The 22,629-nt window shown below is 51.0% G+C and overlaps 1 protein-coding gene across 2 annotated transcripts in view; it reads right to left on the reverse strand.

The window, feature by feature from the left end:
• Nucleotides 1-22,629, reverse strand: part of VWF (von Willebrand factor) — a 186,831-nt gene that overhangs the window by 102,523 nt on the left and 61,679 nt on the right. For both annotated transcript variants that reach the window (XM_050747383.1, XM_050747385.1), the window contains exons 11-16: nt 16,952-17,088; nt 16,064-16,202; nt 14,791-14,891; nt 9,404-9,599; nt 8,497-8,712; nt 3,520-3,760 (exon numbers count right to left, since the gene is read on the reverse strand). In XM_050747383.1, coding sequence (XP_050603340.1) covers nt 3,520-3,760; nt 8,497-8,712; nt 9,404-9,599; nt 14,791-14,891; nt 16,064-16,202; nt 16,952-17,088 — 1,030 coding nt within the window. The remainder of the gene's footprint in view (nt 1-3,519; nt 3,761-8,496; nt 8,713-9,403; nt 9,600-14,790; nt 14,892-16,063; nt 16,203-16,951; nt 17,089-22,629) is intronic.

A 22,629-nucleotide genomic window follows, 5' to 3' on the forward strand; every position in this document is an offset into this window, starting at 1 on the left:
TTGTTTTAAGGTCCCAGAGAGAAACTCCTTGAAAACTATAGCCAGACAACTGTAGTAAAACAGCACTGGGCTAAGGCCAAGTGATCAATCCCACAGAGGATGTTGTCCTACTCCCTTCTGCCCTTCATTTCCACGATACGGCACTGCTCACGTTCCGCCCCTTTCACAGGCCTTTGATCTCTGGCCTCTCTCATGCAACCCTCTTTTTCTTCCTCTTGCCCTCTGAACATTTCCCCAAGTTCTGACTCAGTCCTCTCTTCTGCCTTCTGGCCCACTCCCTTTAAGGATCCTCGCTACTCTCACGGCTGAAACTGTCACCTCCATGCACATCTTTCTCTCCAGCCCCAACCTCTCACTCACCTTCCAGACCCATTTCAAGCCATTGATTCCATTTGTTCACAAAGATGGCAACTCAAAGTCATAAAGGCCAAAACCAAAGTCATCACTTGCCCTCTACCTCCAGAGGGCCCTCTTGCCGTCACTGTCCTCATAGCTCTCACAGCTATTCAAGTTCAGAACACCAGGGCCATCTGCATCAGCCCCTCCTCCTCGCAAACATCCCACTAGTCCATCTGCTTTCCCAGCGTCTCTGGCTTCTACTCTCCATTTCCATTGCTATTGCTTGATCCAGGGCCTCACTACCTTCTTATCAGTCAATGTCAACATTTTCCTGTAGATGCTCTCCCTGCTGTCATACCTCACGCAGCTCCCAAAACCCATTCCCTGAAGTTACTCTTGGATCCTATTTGCTCCCTGCTGAGAAACTTCCAGGGGCCCCATTCCTACTGCTCCAAGCTCAGTGCTCACCCCCTCACTTCTGAAGACCCCTGAACCTCACCCCCAACTTCCCTCCAGTCTTAGTCTTCCTTCATACAGCATGCGTTCACGCCAGAGGACTTACCTTGGGGATTGTGGAATACTCTTTGTGCCAATGTTTAGTCCCTAGACTTCCGCTCCACCTCAAAACAATCCTCCAGGCTGGGCGCGGTGGCTCATGCCTATAATCCCAGCACTTTGGGAGGCCGAGGCGGGCGGATCATTTGAGGTCAAGAGTTCGAGACCAGCCTGGCCAACATGGTGGAACCGTCTCTACTAAAACACAAAAATTAGCTGGGTGTGGTGGCGGGCACCTGTAATCCCAGCTACTCGGGAGGCTGAGGCAGGAGAATCGCTTGAACCCCAGAGGTGGAGGTTGCAGTGAACCGAGATTGCACCACTGCACTCCAGCCTGGGTGAGAGTGAAACTATCTCCAAAAAAAAGAAAAACAAATCCTCCTCCACATCCTTCAAGCCCACCTCTGCTGTTGGAATCCTCCCCAAGCTCAAAACCACTTCCAGCACAGAGTTTTCCCTAATTCCTCCCACATGGAAATTATCCCCCGCTTTTCTGAATAAGTGGGACTTTTTATGTCTCCGATATGGCACATCTACCAAATGTTATAGTTGTTTCATCTCAATAAACATGCACTGTGTACCTATTTTGTGCCAGGACGGTGCTGGGGGCTGGGGTTCAGGGTATAAGATGTGGTCTGGACTCTAGGGATGGCCACAGACTAGAGGGGAGACAACACAGTTGACTGACATCCAAGTCCAACAGTGACGTGTTTCAATAGAAGGGTAAACAACCTGCTTTGCGTAAATACGTTGGGAAGGGCTTCGGATTAATCTCACTGAAGTGATGAGGAAAAGCTTCGTATCAAGTGTAAATGTGCAGATTCTGTTCCGGTCTTGATTTGAACAAACCAATTATAAGAGACATTTTGAGAAAATCAGAAAAAAGTGAACATGGGTCCAGGTGCGGTGGCTCATGCCTGTAATTCCAGCACTTTGAGAGGTCGAGGTGGGCGGATCACCTGAGATCGGGAGTTCAAGACCAGACTGATCAACTTGGAGAAACCCCATCTTTACTAAAAATACAAAATTAGCAGGGCGTGGCGGTGCATGCCTGTAGTCCCAGCAACTCCAGAGGCTGAGGCAGGAGAATTGCTTGAACCTGGGAGACGGAGGTTGCAGTAAGTCAAGATCACGCCACTGCACTCCTGCCTGGGCAACAAAAGCAAAACTCAGTCTCAAAAAAAAAAAAAAAAAAAAAGAAGTGAACATGGATTGAACATTAGATGTTATTAAGGAATTATTGTTCATGTTCAGGTTAATAATGGTATGATTATATTTACTTTTTTAATTATTTGTTGAAATACATACTGAAGTATTTGCAGGTGAAATGATACAATATTTACAGCTTTTTTTTTAAAACTATTCCAGCCACACAGGAGAGGAGTCAATAGACAAAATAAGAACAGTAAAGTGCTGCTAATCATTGAAGCTGGGAATGGATACGTTGGGGCTCCTTATACTTTTCTAATGTCTGTCTGAAATTTTCCATAATCAGGACTTTTTTTTTTGAGACGGAGTCTCACTCTGTTGCCCAGGCTGGAGGTGCAGTGGCAAGATCTCAACTCACTGCAACCTCTGCTTCCCAGGTTCAAACGATTCTCCTGTCTCAGCCTCCCAAATAGCTGGGACTACAGGCGCCCGCCACACCTGGCTAATTTTTTGTATTTTCACCGTGTTAGCCAGGATTGTCTCAATCTCCTGACCTCGTGATCTGCCTACCTCGGCCTCCCAAAGTGCTGGGATTACAGGCGTGAGCCACCACGCCCGGCCAATCAGGATGTTTCTAACTGGTCTCCCCTAGTAGACTATCAGGTACTGTGTCTGGTTTTTTGTTTTGTTTTTTTCTGTGATGAGATTTCCCTCTGTTGCCCAGGCTAGAATACAGTGGCAGGGTCTACAGATATGTACCACCACGGTCAACTTTTTCTTCTTTGTATGTAGGGAAAGTGCCTCATTATGTTGCCCAAAGTGCTAGGGATTACAGATGTGAGCCACTGCCCCAGCCTGGCTCATCTTTAGATCACCGATTCTTAGCCAGAACTAAGACAGAACAGGTGACAGGTGTTTGTTCAACAAATGTCCTGTTGTAAATTTCTTCTACGCTCATGGCAACCCTGTTGAAAGTCACAGAAGGCCTAGGCAAAGAGCTGCAGGAAGCAAGCATGACTGGAGCTATTTTGGGGAAGCGCATGAAGCAGGTCAGGCTAGCAAATGCCCCATGAAGGCAGCGCTGCAGTGGTCCGTGTTCTTCCTGCTCAAATGCTTCAGCCTGAGAATACTGAAAGCTGCTTGGAAAGGAGCGTGACAGGCAGATCTCCCTTCTCCTGTTCCAGAAAAGGAAAACTGAGACCTAAAGCCCAGAAATGGGGGCCAACACGTGACAGCTGGCAATAAAACTCAAGAATTCCTACTGCCAGCCAGAAATCCTAGTTCCCTGTGTGGTAGGGAAGTCAGAAGACCTAGACCAAATCCCAGCTCTGCTTCTGACTTGCTGTATAATCCTGGACAAGTCACTTCCTTCCTTGGGTCCCAGTTTACCCATCCATGAAGTGAAGGACTTGAAAGCCCATTTTCTTCTCCAGCTCTGCTGTTTCAGAGGTCCCTGACCCTGCTGCCTGCACTTACCACATGGTGTGATGGTCTGAGAAGATGTCCTCCGGCTGGAAGATCTCACCATCATAGTAACAGGGGCACTGGGCCTTGGGTACGCAGTCCCCCATCTCATCCATGTAGAGCCCTGGGGGGCAGAAGCAGCCTTCCAGGCAGGCCTCATTGCATTCCTCATCCGGGTAAGAGAGCGCGCGGCAGGTCAGGTTGCAGGGGGTCCCGCACTGCAGGTACACCTGGCCTTTCGGGCATTTCAGCTCTAGAAGAAAGAGAAGGAGTAAGGCCTCAGGGGGAATCTTGGACAGCAAGGACTATGGTTCTAGGACTTGCCACCCCTTGTAGCTGTGACCCCCAATTATTTTATTTTTATTGACATAATTGTAGACTTGCATGCAGTTATAAAGTAGTAATGCAGAAAGATCCCACGTGCCCTTTACCCAGTTTTCCCCAAGTGATCCCCAATTATATCTGTATGGTCACCAACTTCCTTTCCCACTATGAGCAAATGTGTATTTTTCAGCATGCAAATGTGTATTATAATCATGGGGGCACATATTTTTTCCTCTTCTCAACCACAGGGAATGTGCATTAGTCGTCTCTGAATTCTCAGAGCCTAGGATGTAATGGAAATCCTGGAAGGTTTTGAAGCTGTGAATATTAAAAAGAACTGGGAGTGACAGGCAAGGGCATCCCCGTGATGACAATAATGGGTACCATTTATGGAGCACCTACTGAATGCCTTGCTCTTACATGGGCTCTATGTCTCACGCTGAGTTAGCTCTCATCATCATCCTTCAAGAAACTTAGGCTGAGTGACTTCTCAGGGGTATACCTCACAGGAAGCAGCAGAGGCAGGATGTGAACCCAGCTCTGCAGCCGTAAAGCTCATGCTCATAACCATTATTCTCTAGGAAGAAAACAGTCCCTTTGAGAACATGTTGGTCCCAAAGAGCAGGTGTGGGGAAAAGAAAGATCAGCCTGTTACTGTGTCTATATAGAAAGAAGTAGACATAAGAGACTCCATTTTGTTCTGTATTTGAGATGCTGTTAATCTGTGACCCTACCCCCAACCTTGTCCTTGCAAGAGACATGTGCTGTGGTAACTCAAGGTTTAATGGATTTTGGGCGTGCAGGGTGTGACTTTGTTCCTAGATAAGCTAGGTATTGTCTAAGGTTTCTCCCCATGTGATAGACTGAAACTATGCTGCCAAAAGGTTTATGGAGATGTTTGCATATGCATCTCAAGGCACAGCATTGTCCTTTGAACTTATTCATGTCACAGAGGTTTTTGTTCATATGTCTTACTGCCGATTTCCTCTTTTTTCTTTGATCCTATTGTCCTGCCACTCCCCTGTCTTTAAGATGGTAAAGATAATTATCAATAAATACTAAGGGAACTCAGAGACCGGGGCCGGCGTGGGTCCTCTGTAAGCTGAGCGCCGGTCCCCTGGGCCCCGCTTTTCTTTCTCTATACTTTGTCTCTGTGTCTTGTTTCTTTTCTCAAATCTCTCGTTCCACCTTACAAGAAACACCCACAGGTGTGGAGGGTACAGGCCACCCCTTCAAGCAGGGACATTCATACCTACCCCAGCAAAGGGGGCCACAACCATCTGCCCGCAGCCCTCACTCTCCCTAGCCTCCCACAGAGAAATACTGCAAGAGACACAAGCCAGGAGGAAGTGTAGCAAAGTGGCAACGCAACTAAGGGAACGGGCTCTGTATCCCAAATACTTGGGTTCACGCCCAGGTCCAACACTAATTGGTTATGTGACCTTGGGCAGTATCCTCACTGGACGGAACAACAATATCCACCCAGTCTTTGTGAAGGTTGAATGAGCTAACACATTTAGAAGAATGTCTGGCATGTGGAGAATGTTCACTGCTAATAATGTTCACTGATAATTATCATTCTCATCGCTAAGGAAACAGCCCCAGCTCAGTGGGCCCAAGAAGGAAGGGGTATTCCAGAGAAAGGCCTAGGCCTAAGAAGCCCTGGCATTCTGGTGACAAAATTCCTTAGGGGCAGGGTAGGGAGAACAGGGAAGGTGTGGGAAGGTGTGGGGAGCATTCTGCCCTTTCAAAATGCCTTCCCTTTGCAGACCAGCTGCTGCCCAAGAAATGAGAACCTCACCCTGGGCATGCTTCTTCTGAGACCATTAGAATCCTTCCCCTCTCTGTTCGAATCCACTGCTCCAGCGGAAACCCACTGACAGAACCTTGGCTATGAGCCTGAGCAATGGAGTTGGGGGCCTCTGGAGAGACCCTGCAGCCTCCTGCTCCTACAACCATTCTAGGCTTGGTGTTTGAAGGTAGCTGGGAAGGGAGGGGCTCTTTAATCCTATTAGACATTGATTTTTCTCTGCAAGAATGAAAAGGTTGGGTCACTGGATGAATACTGAAGGAGCATAGGTTAAGACGGGATGTGTTAGACAATAAAGTTGGAGACGTTTTTCAACCCCCTGAGCCTACAATGACAAGGGCACATTTTACGCATTCAAGAGCAGCTAGACTTGAGAGCTTTCTTTGTGCTGATAGGCTATCTCTAGTGCTGGCTTAGAGCCTTATTAAACTTCTCCTTTAGCCTTCTTCCCCAAAGAAACAATGCACATCTCAGTTTAGCAGACACTTCTTGTGTATCCACTGCAAGCCAGGGACTATACTAGGCCCAGGGAGGCGGAGACAGCCAGCCCTGCCCTGGTCCTTGCCTTCAGAGAGCCTGTGGTCCTGTCTCCCCAAAGGAAACACAACCAATTTGCAAGAGAAAAAAAAAATGCATGTGCTTCTGAACCTCCTCACACCATCCCACAAAGTAGCTACATGGTAAGTCCGTGCTTCCTCAATGTCCCCAATTGGTGTGACCTCTTCTTATGAATAGATTCACTGGTTTAGGCAGCTCTGTTCATTTCTCTGGAAGAGAAAGGAGTATGGGTAGAGGCGACAGCTGAGCCTGAGCTCTTCTCCAAGTCAAGAAAAGATGGGGGCAAGAACCCAGGAGTCCTGCCCAACTGCCTTGAGTGCAAAGGGACAGCCCAAGGCCATCTGGTCAGCCTAGTCTCTTGTCACGTAAACACAGAGACAGATCCCTCTTGTCCTTAAGAGTCTCCAGGGAAAGCTCCTTCCTACCACACCCTTTCTGCCCTATCGTAATGCCTCAGAAGTCAAGGCATTCTTTAACTGAATCTTATCCCCACTACTGAAGCATCAGCCCGTTTCCCCTGTTCTGTTCAGTGGAGGTTAAGAATGGCTGTTCATGAGAGATTAAAGAATATTTTAGTTCACCCTTAAGTGTTCCGGGAGAATGTCCTAAATTAGGAAATCCTACAGATGCTGCCACATACTGATAATGAGTCATTTCTAACATTGGTGGACAAGCAAAGAATATTCATAAGCAGTACACCTCATTCATTCCTCATTACTTTCCCCGATTTCTAAATAGCAAATGCTAAGGAAGAAACTGAAGAGCAGAGGGGTTACGTGAAGGGTTCAAGGTCACATAACTGGTACCTCACAGGAAAGCGGCCAGTAAGGACCCAGATCCAGTTGTCCCAGCCATTAGCCTGTGGCTCCCTGAGACATCCCAGAGCTGGAGGAATGGGGAGGGCACAATTGCTGCATTATGTGTTTGTCCCTTTTGCACTTACTGTTGTCTCTGCTCCTCTTTCATATGACATTTCTACAACTCAAAACATGAGTTGACTCATTGGACCCAAAATACAAGCACTTCTAGGGTCTCCAAGCCTAACTGCTCCTCAAATATAGATGCTAATTCCTGTCACTGTTTCTCGTAACTCCTCTTCCATCAGGACCATCTACTTTATATTTACCTATATGTGTATATACATATATATATACACACATATATGTATATGTATACATACACAAAAATATATATACACACACACACAGTCTTTCTCCGTTGGCCAGGTCAGAGTGCAGTGGTGCAATCATAACTCACTGCAGCCTTAAATTGCCAGACTCAAGCGATCCTCCTGTCCCAACCTCCCAAGTAGCTGGGACTACACCTACATTTTAATTTCCAAACACATCTACTTTACCTTAAAAAACAGAATATCCACTATGCTTTATTCTTAGAGAATATCCTCCTCACTTCTATGCCTACTACAATTCTACCACTGGAAACAAGTCTTCCCTGCCAAGAAAGCAGCTTTTTAAAACCGTAGCCAAGTACACGTCCTTCAGAAAGCCTTCCTTGGTTTTCCCTGCCCTGAATCTACTCATCCTTTTACTCAGTGTGATAGTTATCTAGTAGCGCGGCACTTTCCATCTATGACTAACTGTAAGTTTGGAGTTCTACATCATCACTCTTGCCCGACCACACTGGGCATGCAGCAAATGTCCCCAGAGCAACAACAAAAACAAAGTTAGCACAATCCCATCACCCAAGGGACCAGAGAGTGGGAGCAGATAGCAACTCTGGTACCAGGAATCCAACAGTGCAGAGTGAGAATCTAAAGCCACAGGGGACAGTGATATAATTCACCTTTACATAGCTTTACACAATGCCAGAGATTTTGTCCGTCGGTGGTTTGCCTGGAGTTATAAGCAAAGGGTTTGTATGTGAATTTCCCATTGCCTTCATCTGACTCAAGAGATGCGGGGACGCAGCGGGATCTGGGACTCACTCGCTCCACAGCCTGACCCTACGTGTGCCGAACGAACACTAGGTGGCAGTAGCCACAGGAGACCCAAACTTTGCAGGGACCCCCAAGTTCTAGGCCTCCAGGTAGGGGGAGTCAACTTGTCCTCCTGGAACAGGCCAGAGTCATCAGCCGGTCCCCACCGCCTGTCCTGCTGGGAGGTGGAAGGGAAAGGTGGGTGAAAATGAACCGTCCCCCTCCCCGACCCACGTTTGCCACAATGCCCAAGGCCCTTTTTCCACAAGAAATAATGCAGAGAAAGGGCTTCGAAAAGCACGCGTTCATGCAAACTATTTGGGGGGCGGCTCGGAGGGCGGCGGGCAGGGAGGGCACGCACCGCAGCGGCCAGGCTCGCGCCACGCGACGCGCACGCCTCTCCCCGCGCAGGCCGCGGCATAGCTGGCCAGGGCGCCGCACAGGCACTCGCGACCATCGGAGCAGGAGCACACGTCGTAGCGGCAGTTCCGCAGGTAGGGCAGCGGGCTGACGGCACGATGGCAGGCCTCGAACGTGGGGGACGTCAGGACCGCGCATGCCTCCTCGGAGAACCTGGCTGTGGGGCGAGAGAAGCGAGCCCGGGTTGTGGCGGGGAGGTGGGGGGTGCCACGCCTTCCCGGCCAACACTCCCCGGGAAATAGCCCAATGCTGCTAACAGAGGGCTGCAAGGTCACGCAGAGAAATCTACAAATGCCACCCCCACCTCCCAGTCCATTTATCTTACAATCATCTAACGCTGAGTTTGTGAGCTGCTGCTGCAGTAGACTGGGCAAGTTGAACGACGGGGACTACGGACTTTTTGTTTTGTTTTGTTTTTTTTAAGAGACACGGTCTTTCTCTGTCGCCCAGGGTGGAACGCAGAAATACGATCTTGGCTCACTGAGGCCTTGACTTCCTGGGTTCATGCAACCGTAGCTCCCAAGTAGCTGGGATTACAGGCGCACCCCACCACGCCCGGCAAATTTTTTTATTTTTAATAGCAATGGGGGCTTCCGACGTTGCCCAGACAGGTCTCAAACGCCTAACCTCAAGCGATCCTCCCGCCTCCGTAGACTTTTTTTTTTCTTTCCTAGGGGTTGGCCCATGGAGGGCGCCCAATAAAGGGACTTTGAAGAGCAAATACGGTAAAAACAAAGCCCACCCCTTTCCTCGCCCCGCAGTGGGAGCACTACCTCCGGAACGCACTGCACTGATTTGGGGACCTCGGGGCTCTGCGAGTTCCCTGTCTTGCCCCCGGATTCACATACTCATGCGCGGGTTGAGGGCGCAGGGATCGCTGTGCTGCTTCTGCAGGTCCTGGCAGTCCGCGTGCAGCTTCCAGGCGTTCCCGAAGTCCTCCACGCGGGGCTCCGCCAGCCCAGAAGGGGTAAGGAAGTCGTCGCCCTGGTTGCCATTGTAATTCCCACACAGGCCGCAGGTCTTCCCGGCGTAGACGGTGGACAGCTGCGGAAGAGACCAGGCCACTCTGGAGCCGCTGCCGCCAAAGCAGTGGCAGAGTTGTTTCGCTAATGAGACTGTTTTAATAAAAAAAAGTTCCCCGGGTGAAAAATAAATACGAATTTAATAAAAGGCAGCTAAGCCCTAGGCCGCAAAAGGGGGGGAAAAAGTGAACTGCGGTGTAAATTTACCAGCTCCATCCCTGTTCCCAAATCATCACAGCCCTGTACTGCCACAAGGGGTTTTAGAATTTATCAGATCATCTAAGGATGGAGAAGGGAGGCCCAGAGAGAGAAAGTGACTTGCCTAAGGTCAGGGAGGTAGTGGCGGAGCTAGGGTAAGTAGGCAGGTTGAGCCCAGCCCAAAGCGCTCTGCCCTCCGTGCCATCCACACCAGTGGACCTGACCCACCCCCCCCCAAGAGTCACGTGCAAACTCAAGGCCCCTCTATATAGGAAGACTTCGCATTGGTCACTCGGTGTCGGCCCAGCAGGCTGCCAGGTGTGGTCCAAGCCCTCCAGGAGCTCACAGTTAACGACAAGAAACACCTCCTCCCAACCTGCTGCCTGTCACTCAGGCCCAGGGCATCGCTGAAAAGAAAGGGTCAGGAGCAAAAGGACTCTGGGGGTGATGATGGGTAGAAGTAGGGGTCTGCAAGGGCTCTGAGGCAGCCTGCCAGGGTGACAGCAGCAAAGCAGCGGCAGAGTTCAAACTCCAGGCCATCAGTATGTGGTTTATTGTCCATTCTCAGAACTGAACAAAGTTCTGAGCCCAAAGTGCACATTCAGGGACAACCAGGAGAGTGGAACCTGCCCTTCCCCCACACAGCTGGGAGCATCTGCTGGCTTCTAGGGAGAGGACTCCGATTTGAAAGTGGAGTGGGGGCTGGGACCCAGGAGTCCTGACTCCCTCTCCGCATGTCATTACCAAGGTGGGACGACCTCCCTGTGTTCTGAGTCCCTCAGGGACTAGGCTCAGCTCTTAGAGCCCCTTTTCAGCTTCCAGCTCCAACCTAACAAGATGCAGGGTTAATAATCCAGTAGTAGGTCCCAGGCCTGTAGAAATCGAACCCAAGTAAACAGCGTTAAGGGGACAGAGTAATGTTTCCTTGTTTGCTTGACAAATACCAAATGTTGTCATGTTAGGCCTTCTCCCACCTCCTTATTTAAAATGTAAATCTCCCCCAACCCTGGCACATCCTGCCCCTTTCTCTGATTTCCCCAGCATCTGTCACTTTTCGATCTATAATATGATTTACTTGTTTGCTTTGTTTATTGTCTGTCTCTCTCCACTAGAACTTAAGCTAAATGAGGTAAGGATTTTTGTCTGTTTTGTCTCACTGCTGTAATCTCAGCATCTAGAATGGTGCCTGTCTTAGCCCTTCCAGGCCGCTATAACAGAACACCACAGACTGGGTGGCTTATAGACAACTGATACTGATTGCCCACAATTCTGGAATCTGGGAAGTCCAAGAGGAAGGCATCAGCAGATTTAGTGTCTGGTGAGGACCCTGCTTTCTGGTTCATAGATGGCACCTTCTAGCTGTGTCCTCACATGGTGGAAGGGGCTAGCTAGCTCTCTAAGGTTTTTTAAAAGGGCATAAATCTCATTCTTCATCACCTCCCAAAGGCCCCACACCTCCTAACACCATCACGTTGGGGGTTAGGATTTCAATATATAAATTTGGAGAGGACACATTCAGCCCACAGCAGTGCCAGCAGATACTCAATAAGTGTTTGTTGAATGAATGAATCATTGAACAAATCAATGAATAAGTAAGTGAGTAACTAGGTTCTCCTCCTGATAGGCTGGGATGCAATGCCCAGAGTCAGGGCACCCTGGGCAAGGCATCATAACTGGTGGTGCACCTCCACTCCCTTCCCACCTCTCAGCATCTTTTCTCTCTCCTTTCTCAGATTTTGACGCTCCCCAAAGGCGTTTTCATTCACCCCCACCAGGCCAGCCATCACTCCAATGCCCCACTCTAAAATCACATCTTCTCCCATCTCCTTGGCTTGTCTCGGAGGTCAGCTCGGCCAGGGTTAGGAGAGTGGGTGCAACACTTAGAGACACTTGCTATTTGAAATAAACCTCTGCTCAGTGACAGTTCTGACTAAATGAAGCCTGTGAAAGGGTCTTTTCCACACCACTGTGCCTAAGGCAGATCTGGGCCCTGCAAGGCAACTAGCAGGCCAGGGAACAGCACACAGACGGCGTGATTTCTGCTGGCTGGAGCCTTGCTGCCTGGACCACCAGCCCCACAGGGACAAAGCGTGCACACCACACCCAGGGGAAGGAGACCAGAGGGCCCCTAGTAGCACCTCCTCTTGCACCACCTGTGCCCCAGCTGGCCTCTGCAGCTCTCGCCTCCACACTGCAGTCCCCAAAAGCCCTGGGGTCAGCAGTCTGAGGCTCCCCACCTCCTGCCCCATATCAAACACCCCCTTTCCTGCTTCATAAATAAAACCCACAAGACAGTCCCTTTCCATGAGCCCCAGGAACCTGTGTAAAGAAAAAGAAAAAGGAAAAAAATACACAGAAAGATGGTTATATAGGCCATGGGGTCATCTGACCTTGTCCTGAATCTTGGCAAAGGAAACCTCTTGTTAGCTAGAGCTGACACAAACCCACCCCCAAAGATAACCCTACGTCACCTCCCACAGAAAGAAGTTGGCCTCTCTTCTCCTCAGGGGAGAGACAAAGACCAAAGAAACCTGCAGGAAGGGCAACTGCCCAGGATGAGAAGTTACAGCCCTGCTGATCGAGGGAAGAAAGTACATGGGTGGAGAGCACCTTCTCTGTGAGGTGGGAGGATGCTGAGAAAATGGACTGGTCGGCCAGGCACAGTGGCTCACACTTGTAATCCCAGCACTTTGGGAGGCTGAGGAGGGTGGATCATTTGAGGTCAGGAGTTCACGACCAGCCTGGCCAACATGGTGAAACCCCACCTCTACTAAAAATACAAAAATTACCTAGGTGTGGTGGTGAGCGCCTGTAATCTCAGCTACTCGGGAGGCTGAGGCAGGAGAATTGCTTGAGCCTGGGAGGCAGAGGTTGTGGTGAGCCAAGATCCTGCCACTGCCCTCCAGCCTGGGCAACAGAGTAAGACCCTCTCTCTCAAAAAAAAACAAACAAAAAAAAAAAAAGTGGACTGGCTAACATGAAGCACCCCCTTGAAGACCGCGATGCAGAAGGCAAGATTGGTCAGGACCCAGGGGACCCCAGTTCTCGTCCTCAACCTGTAACTAAACGACCGTGAGGCCCAAGGCAAGTTACTGCTGCTTCAGAAACAATGGCTCTGTATTTCCTACTGGAAATGGGAGGTTGACAAGAGGATCTTCCAGACCTTCCTGCTTTATGGTCTGTGGTTGCAGATTTATTTTCATGAAAGAAAAAAAAAAAAAAAAAAAAAGTAGTTTGAAATTCCCTCAGGAGCTCTAAGACAGAGAAAGAATATGGCCACACAAGAATGGAGGATGCCAGGATCACCTGGGCGATACCCCCCACCCTGCCCCGCCGCCCAGGATTATAGCAAGGACCCTGCGGAGCACAGGATCCCAGGAGGCAGGATGAGCCTCTCCAGGGCATAATCTAGCACAGTCGTTCTCAAAGTGTGGTCTTGAGACCCACAGGGGTCCCTGAGACCTTTTCAAGGGATCTGTGAGACCAAAACTACTTTCATAATACTATGAAGACATTACTTGCCTTTTCCCTCCTCATTCTCTTATACAAGTATACAGTGGAATTTTCCAGAGGCCACGTGACATGCAATATTGCAAAAGATTAAATGCAGAAGTAGATATGAGAACCCAGCTGTCTCCTATTAAGCCAGTCATTAAAGAAATTTGCAGAAATGTACAACAGTGGTATTATTCTTGTTGCTTATTTTTGTTCTGGCAAACAGTTATTTTTCCCCAAAACAGTGATTTTTTTTTTTTTTTTTTTTTTTTTTTTTTTGAGACGGAGTCTCGCTCTGTCACCCAGGCTGGAGTGCAGTGGCCAGATCTCAGCTCACTGCAAGCTCCGCCTCCCGGGTTCACGCCATTCTCCTGCCTCAGCCTCCCGAGTAGCTGGGACTACAGGCGCCCGCCACCTCGCCCGGCTAGTTTTTTTTTTGTATTTTTTAGTAGAGACGGGGTTTCACCATGTTAGCCAGGATGGTCTCAATCTCCTGACCTCGTGATCCGCCCGTCTCGGCCTCCCAAAGTGCTGGGATTACAGGCGTGAGCCACCGCGCCCGGCCAACAGTGATGTTTATAATGTGTAGTGGGTTATTATAATTTTTGAATGAGTTAATAAATACGTATTTTAAATGTCTCTAATTTAATTTCTAATCTGGTAAATATCAATAAACAAAATCCTCCTACAAGATCTTGGGGTCCTCAATAATTTTTAAGAGTGTAAAGGCATTCAAGACCAAAAAGTACCACTTTTTATTCTGATGGGAAAGGCACGAGGCACAGAACTAATTCTCGCTCTGCCATGACAGGGTGCTGGGGGGTCAGAGTGGGAAGTCTAATCAGAGGAGTCTATCCTAGCCCTGGAAGTTCTGGAGCACTGGACCCTCCCCTCAACTTCCTGTGCCCTGGTTGCCTCATTTATAAAATGGCAGTAATAGTATTTGCACTGCCCACCTGCCAGGGTCATTTCCAGAGAAACAGTGCAGACAAAGGCCCAGTGAAAAGTATGGACTGCTATCCAGAGTGATTCTAGGAGCACCGAGAACAAGAGGAAGTGGCCCACACATGCAGAGTCCCAGGGGAAGAATCTGGTGGCTTCCTGAGCAACCTTTCCCGGACAGACGGGCTGGCTTTCTCTTAGCTGAGAGTGCCAATCTGGCTCTTCCCTTACTGCCCACAGTGGGCACCCGGGGAGACACGCCTGCTCCCGGGCCTTGTTTCAGCCGGGAGATTGGACAGCAAACCTGCCCCTCCCCAGCCCCACAAGAGCTCACCCTAGTCTAGAGGGCCCTTGGGATAGCAGAGCCCAGCAGGGAGAATCCCTGGGGCCAAGAAGGGGCATCCAGCAAACACACACAAGCCTCACAAACAAGAGAGGCCTGTTCCTCGCTCTGGGGGTGTAGGCCATGCGGAGAAAGGAATTCTTCTCCCACCACACAAAGCCATTCTGCCCAGAGCACAAGGGGTACTTTGTAAGGGTCTGGCTGCAGGGAGCCAGTGCCCCGTGAGAGGACCCACCTTCACCAGCAGTCTCCCGCGGCCGTCCCAGTCCATCTGCAGGTCCTCCCCGTAGCTGAGGCGCACGGAGGCCGTCACTGAATGCTGGATGCGGAGGTCACCTGGAACCCAGCAGGACAGGATTCAGGCAGAGGTGGGGAGAGGACAGGATGGTGGCAGGCAGATGTATTTGGGGGGAAATGGGGTGTCTCAAAAGGACGGTAGCAATGAACAGCAATGACTCAGGGGTGGCTGGGGTGGCCATGAGGTTTAAGGGGGTGTCAGGAGGAAGGGTGATCACGGTGGACACAAGATAAACAGGGTCCCCCGGGAAGAAGCCTCTGTACCCTGGCTATGACCTGCCATTCCCTCTACTGCCACAGGAGGGAGGCAGAGGCTCCTGCATCCTCGGCTGAAGGCGGGTGCCCTGGAGCAGAGGGGATCGCTCTAGCACTGACACCAGGACACCTGAATGTGCCTGGGGCACTCTGCCACCGCACACCACCTCATGTCTGAGCGATGCTGTGTACAACACTGAATATAGCAATTGTTGCTTCTGTGGGAAGGTGGCGACATCTAGGAGCATACCCCTTGCCCTGGGGGAACAAACAGCTCATAAGGAGACACACAGCATTAACACCCATGGACATGCTGGGTTCATCCGCTGTGTGCAATGCTAAGATAATGGGCAACAAAGTGGCCAGCAGTCGCGGAGGAGGAGGAAGAGTCTGGGAGCCACTTTGAGTGTGAAGTTTGGGAGCTTTACTATGCAAAAGCAAGTTTGCTTTGACAGACACAGCGCAACCTGGGTGAAGATACTGGACAGGTAGGTTTTTTGCTACCTCCAGACAGGCCAGAGGGTCACCTGGCCTTGCCCCAAGTGGCATCCTCTGGTGTGACATCACCAGTCACTCCCGATCTCTCAGCGTCAACCTCTGCCCCTGTGCCACCCCAGAGCAAACCAGAACCACCTGCCCAAGACAACTCGCCCCTTTGGTTCAAGCCAAATAAAAATCCTCAGTTCCCTTTTCCCATCTACAATCTGTCGCAGGCCTAGAGCAACCTCTTCATCTATAGGTTTCCTTCTCTAGTCTTCCTCCTCCAGGAAGCCTTCCTTTCTTGCAGGGATGCATGCCAACCACCCCGCCCTGCCATCCAAAGATAACTAACTCTCCATCACATTCCCATGAAAGAAGCATGCGGGTCCTTAAGGACAGTGGCCAGGGTTGAGGAGGAGGGTGCTAAGGGATGGGCTGTGCCAGCCCCAGGCCTGATGGAGCAGGACGAAGCACACCTTTCAGGAGTGGGAGCTGGACGTCCTGGCCATCCATGGCAACTCCTCCCCCATGCTTCAGCTTCACAAGGCTGTTGTGCAGGCCAGGCAGCCGGACGGTGACGGAGCGGGTGCACACAGCATCAGGGTCGTCAGCACACTACCGAGAAGGAACAAGGGTGACTTTGCTGCACCCCCTGCCTGTCCAGCACCCCAGTCCAGGACCCTCTTAATCAGAGAAAGACCCCAACCCCAGAGAGCCTCTGGCCTTCTCACAGCCTACAACTCCCTTCTCCCAGAATACTCCATGTAAATGGGGCCCCCTAGAGTTGTGCAGCAAGAAGACGCTAAGTGCATCCTTACTCGCACCTTTTCCCAGCCTGGCCCGGTCTTTCATAAACAACCATGGGCCTCTGCTTCAGTGTTCCTCGGACCTACTGTTCCAAAGAGTATCAGGGATTTTTATCCCCAGGGGAAGCCCTGTGCACTCTATGCGTCCTCATCTTGGCCTCCATCCCTAGAGAAAGGAACCCACGCACGTACCATAGAGTTCAGAGCAGAAGACAGGCCCTCTTTGCCCCCACCCCAGCCACCCCCAGCTCCAAACATCAGAGGGTTAGTTACGGGGGCAAAAGGCTAGACCCAAGGAGGATGCTTCCCCTGAGTGGGGAGCTGAGCCAGCCCTGAGACGGCATTAGTGTCAGGGCAGGATGCCCTCCCCCAGCATCTAGGGGGAGAGGGGATGGGCTGGGTTTCTGGATGAAGGACGGGCTAACTGAAGTCTGGAAGAGACCTCCCTCGTGCACAGAAAGCAGTGGTCCACGCCTTCCAGGGGCTGCCCACTCAGCCCAGCAGCTATGCAGCACCTCGGGCTGCCACCCGACCAGCCGCCAGGCTGGCAAAACTCACCTGGACGGTCTCAATGACAATGGAGAAGGAGTGGTCCTCGCAATCCCGGGCCAGCAGGTACTGGCAGATCCCACTGAAGGTGAAGTATCTGTTGTCAAAGCTCTTGAAATGGGATTGACCCGTGACGAGGCACTCCCCTGGAGAGACACGGAGGAAGGGAGAAGAACGGGAGGTGAGGGAAAGTCCCCTGGGGTGGCCAAGGTGGAATGCATATGCAAGCAGGGCACCCTCTCCCCAAAACTGCACGGACGTCCTTTGCCCACTCCAGTCTAGTAACGAATTCTGAAAGAGAATTCGGTTCCTCTCCTAAAACTGCAAGATGTCAGAGCTGGGTCATTCAGATCGAGGTCTCATTTTACAGACCGGGCAACTAAGGAAGGTGACAGAGCCACCCTCAAAGTCAGTGATGGAACCGGGCAGGAACCCATGCTCCTGCTTCCAGGCTCCCTGCGGCCTTCCCTCCTTCGCAGCTCACTGTCCTGTGTCCCCTGCTTCCCACTGGCATCAGTGCCACACCAGCCTCAGACTGGTGCCAGCGGAGTGCCTGGCCAAGGAGAGGCTGCCCAATAGCACGGGGTTCTGTGAACCTGAGTGTGGAGGGGCTCTGGGACACAGTGCCACCCTTGGAGAGTCCCTGGGGCCAAAGGGCAGAGGAGGCAGCCCAGAGGCAGGATGAGGTGGGAGGGTGAGGCGGGACAGTCTTAGAGCTCAGCAGTGAAAATGGGGACTCCATCCTCCTCACCAGCCGAGGGGCGACTCTAAGGCCATTGCTTTCTGTGTCCTCAGAGGGGCAAGCCCACGCTGCCACTCCATCCAGGGCCAATGGGGAACCAGGAGGCCATCTGCCCATGATCTCACCACCACCCAGCCAGTGCTGACCTCGGCAGGGCCAGCTTCCCAGCGCAGGCTGACACATCTGTGGGTGGGGACTAGGACTCCCCTTCATCACCCTGAAACTCAAAGCCCTCAACTTGTCCCCACCCTAATTCCCACACCACCTCCCCTGCACCCCAGCCTAGGCCCCATGCTTCTGGCTCACTGCACCTCCAACCTGAGATCACACATCCTCCTGGAAGGTGTCCTGGCATGGGGAGGCCTCTGCCGACGTCTCCAGTGATTCTCCCTCAACCTGCCTGGCTTGAGGCAATCCCATCCCTTCAGGGCCAAACATGGACCCATTAAAGCTGAAAGGGCGCCTGGATCCCTTCCCAACCTCCCCTATATATTTCCTCCACCTGCTCTCATCTTTGCTACCTACTCTGCAGAAAAAGAAACATAGAGAGAGAGAGAGAGACTGTTGCCATTTGGTAAGGAGGACGACTTTCCCCACCCAGTCACTCTACGGTGCGTACGTGAGCCCCTTTCTCTAAGGATCGAAGCAAAGATGAGGACGTATAGAGTGCACAGGGCTTCCCCTGAGACCCTCCAAACAGTGGACGCTTGGCTGTCTACAGTGCCGCCTCAGCCTCCACCTGAAGTTCCCCCTTCAGCAAACAGGTGCTAGACCAGTGCCAGAGACAAATATAAGAGGGTCCTACGGACCATCCCATTGGGCCCAGCTCCAGGGGCTGATGCTAGGCTCTGTCACACTGCCAAGGGGGCCCCAAAAGACACAGAGATTCTAGCTTGTCAAGGACAAGCTCCACAGGCCAGCACTGTCTGGCCCTTCTTGCTCACGTGTGCCCTGACAGGCCCAGCCAGAGGCCAGGCTAGACTGTGCAGACTTGGACCCAGGAGTGGGCCTGCCTTTGGGGTGTGTGTGAAGGCAGGATTAAGCATGAGGTGCCCCAGGGATGTACGCATCCCTCTGCCTGGTCCCCAGGGCAGCGGATGCCTTCCAGGACAGGGTCAGGAGGGCACATCTAGCTCAGAGGAAATTAGGAGAAAGTGGAGAGGCCTCAGATCACTCCAGGCAGCATGACCCACCTTCTCTACTGCCTCCTCGAGAAGGGTGGCAGCGAGGGGTGACTGTTTGTGGAGGACAGAGCAGAACAGGCCACAAGATAGGGGCCAGGATCATCCCAGCCCATTCTAGATGTGCTGGAATTTCAAGTTCAGTGAGGTCTCAAGAAAGCCTTTCTGAACTGACCATTTTTCAGAAATTATCATCATTCTACACACACAGTAATATGGTCATTTGTGTCAAATGTCTTGACCCCGGTGCAGTAAAAATGGGTGGAATTCTTCCCCCAGCCTTCTGTTTTCTCAAGAGCACTCTTATCTAAACAAGAAAGTGGACTTCTGTCTTCTTTAACAATACCCAGGAAAAGAAGGGTCAATGAGAAATGTGCAAATATTCGAAAGGAAAACTTTCAGGGCCAGCATCTAATCTTCTCATGATTTCCTTCTCCGACCTTCACTGACTTGTGTTCTCAAGTTTCTCACAAATCAGAAGTCTAAATATTATTTAGCTTATCTCCTCGGTACAACTGAGGAACACAGCCACAAACACAGGAAAATGGGTGGGTGAGCTGCCAGGCAGCAGTTAGCCACGGGAGCTAGAACGTCAGCCAGAACCATGGGCCATGTGAACACGCTCACCCATCCTCTGCCCAGGATGGGACACTAGGATATTCCCCATTAGTCAGCAACAGGCAGTCCCCATCGAACAGCGGGCCCACCACTAGATGGAGATGGGCACTAGAAGTTTGGTGAATGAATGAAAGGCAGGCGATTCCTAACACAGCACTAAAAAAAAGAACATCCCATCCAGGCTGGGCGTCGTGGCTCACGCCTATAATCCCAGCACTTTGGGAGGCCGAGGTGGGAGGAGCACCCAAGGTCAGGAGTTCGAGACCAGCCTGGCCAACATGGTGAAATCCCATCTCTACTAAAAATACAAAAAATTAGCCAGGTGTGGTGGCGGGTGCCTGTAATCCCAGCTACTCTAGAGCCTAAGGCAGGAGAATTGCTTGAATCCAGGAAACAGAGGTTAGCAGTGAGCTGAGATCACGCCACTGTACTCCAGCGTGGGCTACTGAGTGAAACTGTCTCAGGAAAGAAAAAAAAAAAAAAAACACATCCAGAAGTTAAAGCAGATCCACCTCTATGTGAATAAAGATCCTCCCTCATGAAAAACGAAACGGAATCTCTCATCTGATGGAAGCACATTACCTCTTCTAAAACAAACCCTTTGGTGTGCAGCAGTGAGCCCTGGACGTGGCTGCTCTGCTCAGGCCATTGGTTTCCCTGGCCCCACAACTCTCTACCTCCCAAAGCCTTCCCTGCAGAAATGACAACCCACAGGCCTTTAGCAAAGCAACTCAGACTTCCGCCAGACGCAAATTGTCACCAAAGCCTGCAACATCATCTCTACCAAATGTGCAAGATGCATTTCTCTTTTTCCTGAGACAGAGGTCTTACCCTGTCGCCCAGGATGGAGTGCAGTGGCGCCATCTCGGCTCACTGAAGCCTCTGTCTCCGGGGCTCTCACGATTCTCCTGCCTCCACTTCCTGAGCAGCTGAGATGCCAGGCATGTGCCACCATGCCCGGCTCATTTCTGTGGGGTTTTTGTTTTTGTTTTTAGTATAGACAGGGTTTCACCATTGGCCAGGTTGGTCTCAAACTCCTGACCTCAAATGATCCACCTGCCTTGGCCTCCCAAAGTGCTGGGATTACAGGCATGAGCTGCTGCACCTGGCCCAAGATGCACTTTTTTTCTTTTTCGTGTGTGTGTGTGTGTGTGTGTGTGTGTGTGTGTGTGTGTGTGTGTGTGAGGATCACTGCTGGAGTGCAGTGATGCCATCACAGCTCACTGCAGCCTCGGTCTCCCAGGCTCAAGCGATCCTCCCATCTCAGCCTCCCGAGCATCTGGGACTACAGGCACACACCACTACGCCTGGCTAATATTTGTATTTTTTGTAGCCATGGGGTTTCAACATGTTGCCCAGGCTCGTCTTCAACTCGTGGGCTCAAGCGACCTGCCCAGCCTCCCAAAGGGCTGGGATTACAGGCGTGAGCCACCATGCCTGGCATAAGATGCATTTCCAACTGCTGTGTGGAAACCATCTCAATGATTGCTCCTATGAAGTGCTCATTATTATCTGCAGTTTACAGATGAGGAAACTGAAGCATAGAGAAGTTCAACTCATCCAAGTTCCCAAAGAAGCCAAACAGGGATCTAAACACGGGCAGTCTGGCTACAGAGCTCAAAGCCCTTGATACCACCTAAAACTGCCTCACGGGTTGGCTCCTACAGTTTCTCACATGCCTGACGTCATTCTAATCCTGGGCACTTACCAAGGGGCACAGGGACAACTGGGTCTCTGAACGTAGAGACCAGGGGGAGGAAAGCCTTGTCTATGAAACATGATGCCCTGGCCCGGCTGAAGGGGGTCTGACGGCACTCCAGAAACCCCATCAGGAGTGAACAGGCCACTGGAGATTTTCTGTGAACTCAAGAAGTCAGAACCCCCAGGAAAGCACAGGGCCCTCAGAACGCATCTTCCTATGTAAGAGGCATCTGCTCCGATAATGCATCGCTGTCTCTGTTAGCCTGGGGTGTGGGGTTTATCTTCCTTCCCGGAGGCTTCAGAACAAACTGACGTTGATTCCCAAGGTCAAATTATTAGGGCTGTGTTAGAATCCATCAGAAATTATCTTGAACCAAACAAGCAACAAGTAACTCCAAGGCCTCCCTTCCAGCTGTCCAGGACAGGTCCACCAGCCTCTCCAGGGAGGCCAGACCTCCCTCCTGCCCCACTGGCCCAGCCACCCCCCAAAACACACACCACTCCCTCCCCATTCCAGGCTCCTTTGGGCTTTCCCCTGTGTCTTAGTCCTTCTCTGACCCTACTTAATGGAACAGCTTCCTGTGAGCTCTGTGAAGATGGTAAAATGGCCCACGTTTGTTGAGTACTTGCTGTGTGTTAACAGCCTCACAAGAGCCATGGGATGAGGTTGCTGTCACGAGCCCTACTTTACAGATTAGGAAACTGAGGCTACAAATCATTAACTTGGCAAAAGTCACCCAGCTCCTAAGAGATGGAATTGGAATTCCAACCAGGTTGCCTAAGTCCAGAGCCTACACTCTCGGCCTCCATTCTTGGCCACATTTACAGTCCCACGGGGTTTGGGACACAAATGAAAATTCTTCCACTTACCCTTTCCCAGCTGGATAAAAGTCCCTTCCACATACTTGCACTAGGAGTTTGAGATCCTATAGCATGAGTTGTTTTCATTTGCAGAATAGTCCCTATGAACAGACATGCTCCTTTCAATGGGAACTAAATTAGCAGAGCTTCCCCACAGTTTGTTTTGCAGAGGAAGGGAAAAGAGGCTCAGGGTTACAGAAAGGGAAGCCTGCAGGCTATGGGGAAGCCACAGTTGTCCCTAAGGCTGCCCTACATCCTAACCAGTAAGCAGGGATATGCAGAGAACAACGAAGGTCTAGGAGCATCATGCAAAACCCAGCCCCTCTCCAGTCCAGACGGCTGCTCTCCTGGGCCCTGTCTTCCCTCTCCCACTACCCATACACAACACTGCGCTGCACAGCCTCCACGACAGCCCCCAGGGACACATCTCCTCCTGGATTAGTGTCTTTGTGTAACCTCTCCCCTCCCTGAATGTAGACTGGATGTGTTGACTTGTTTCTAGTGACGATAATACAGCAGCAGTGAGAGGATGTCACTTCAGAGACTAGGTTTTTAGAAGACTGTGGCTTCTGCCTCCACTGCTC

Source organism: Macaca thibetana, chromosome 11 (genome assembly GCF_024542745.1).
Source record: "Macaca thibetana thibetana isolate TM-01 chromosome 11, ASM2454274v1, whole genome shotgun sequence".
Taxonomy (NCBI): domain Eukaryota; kingdom Metazoa; phylum Chordata; class Mammalia; order Primates; family Cercopithecidae; genus Macaca; species Macaca thibetana.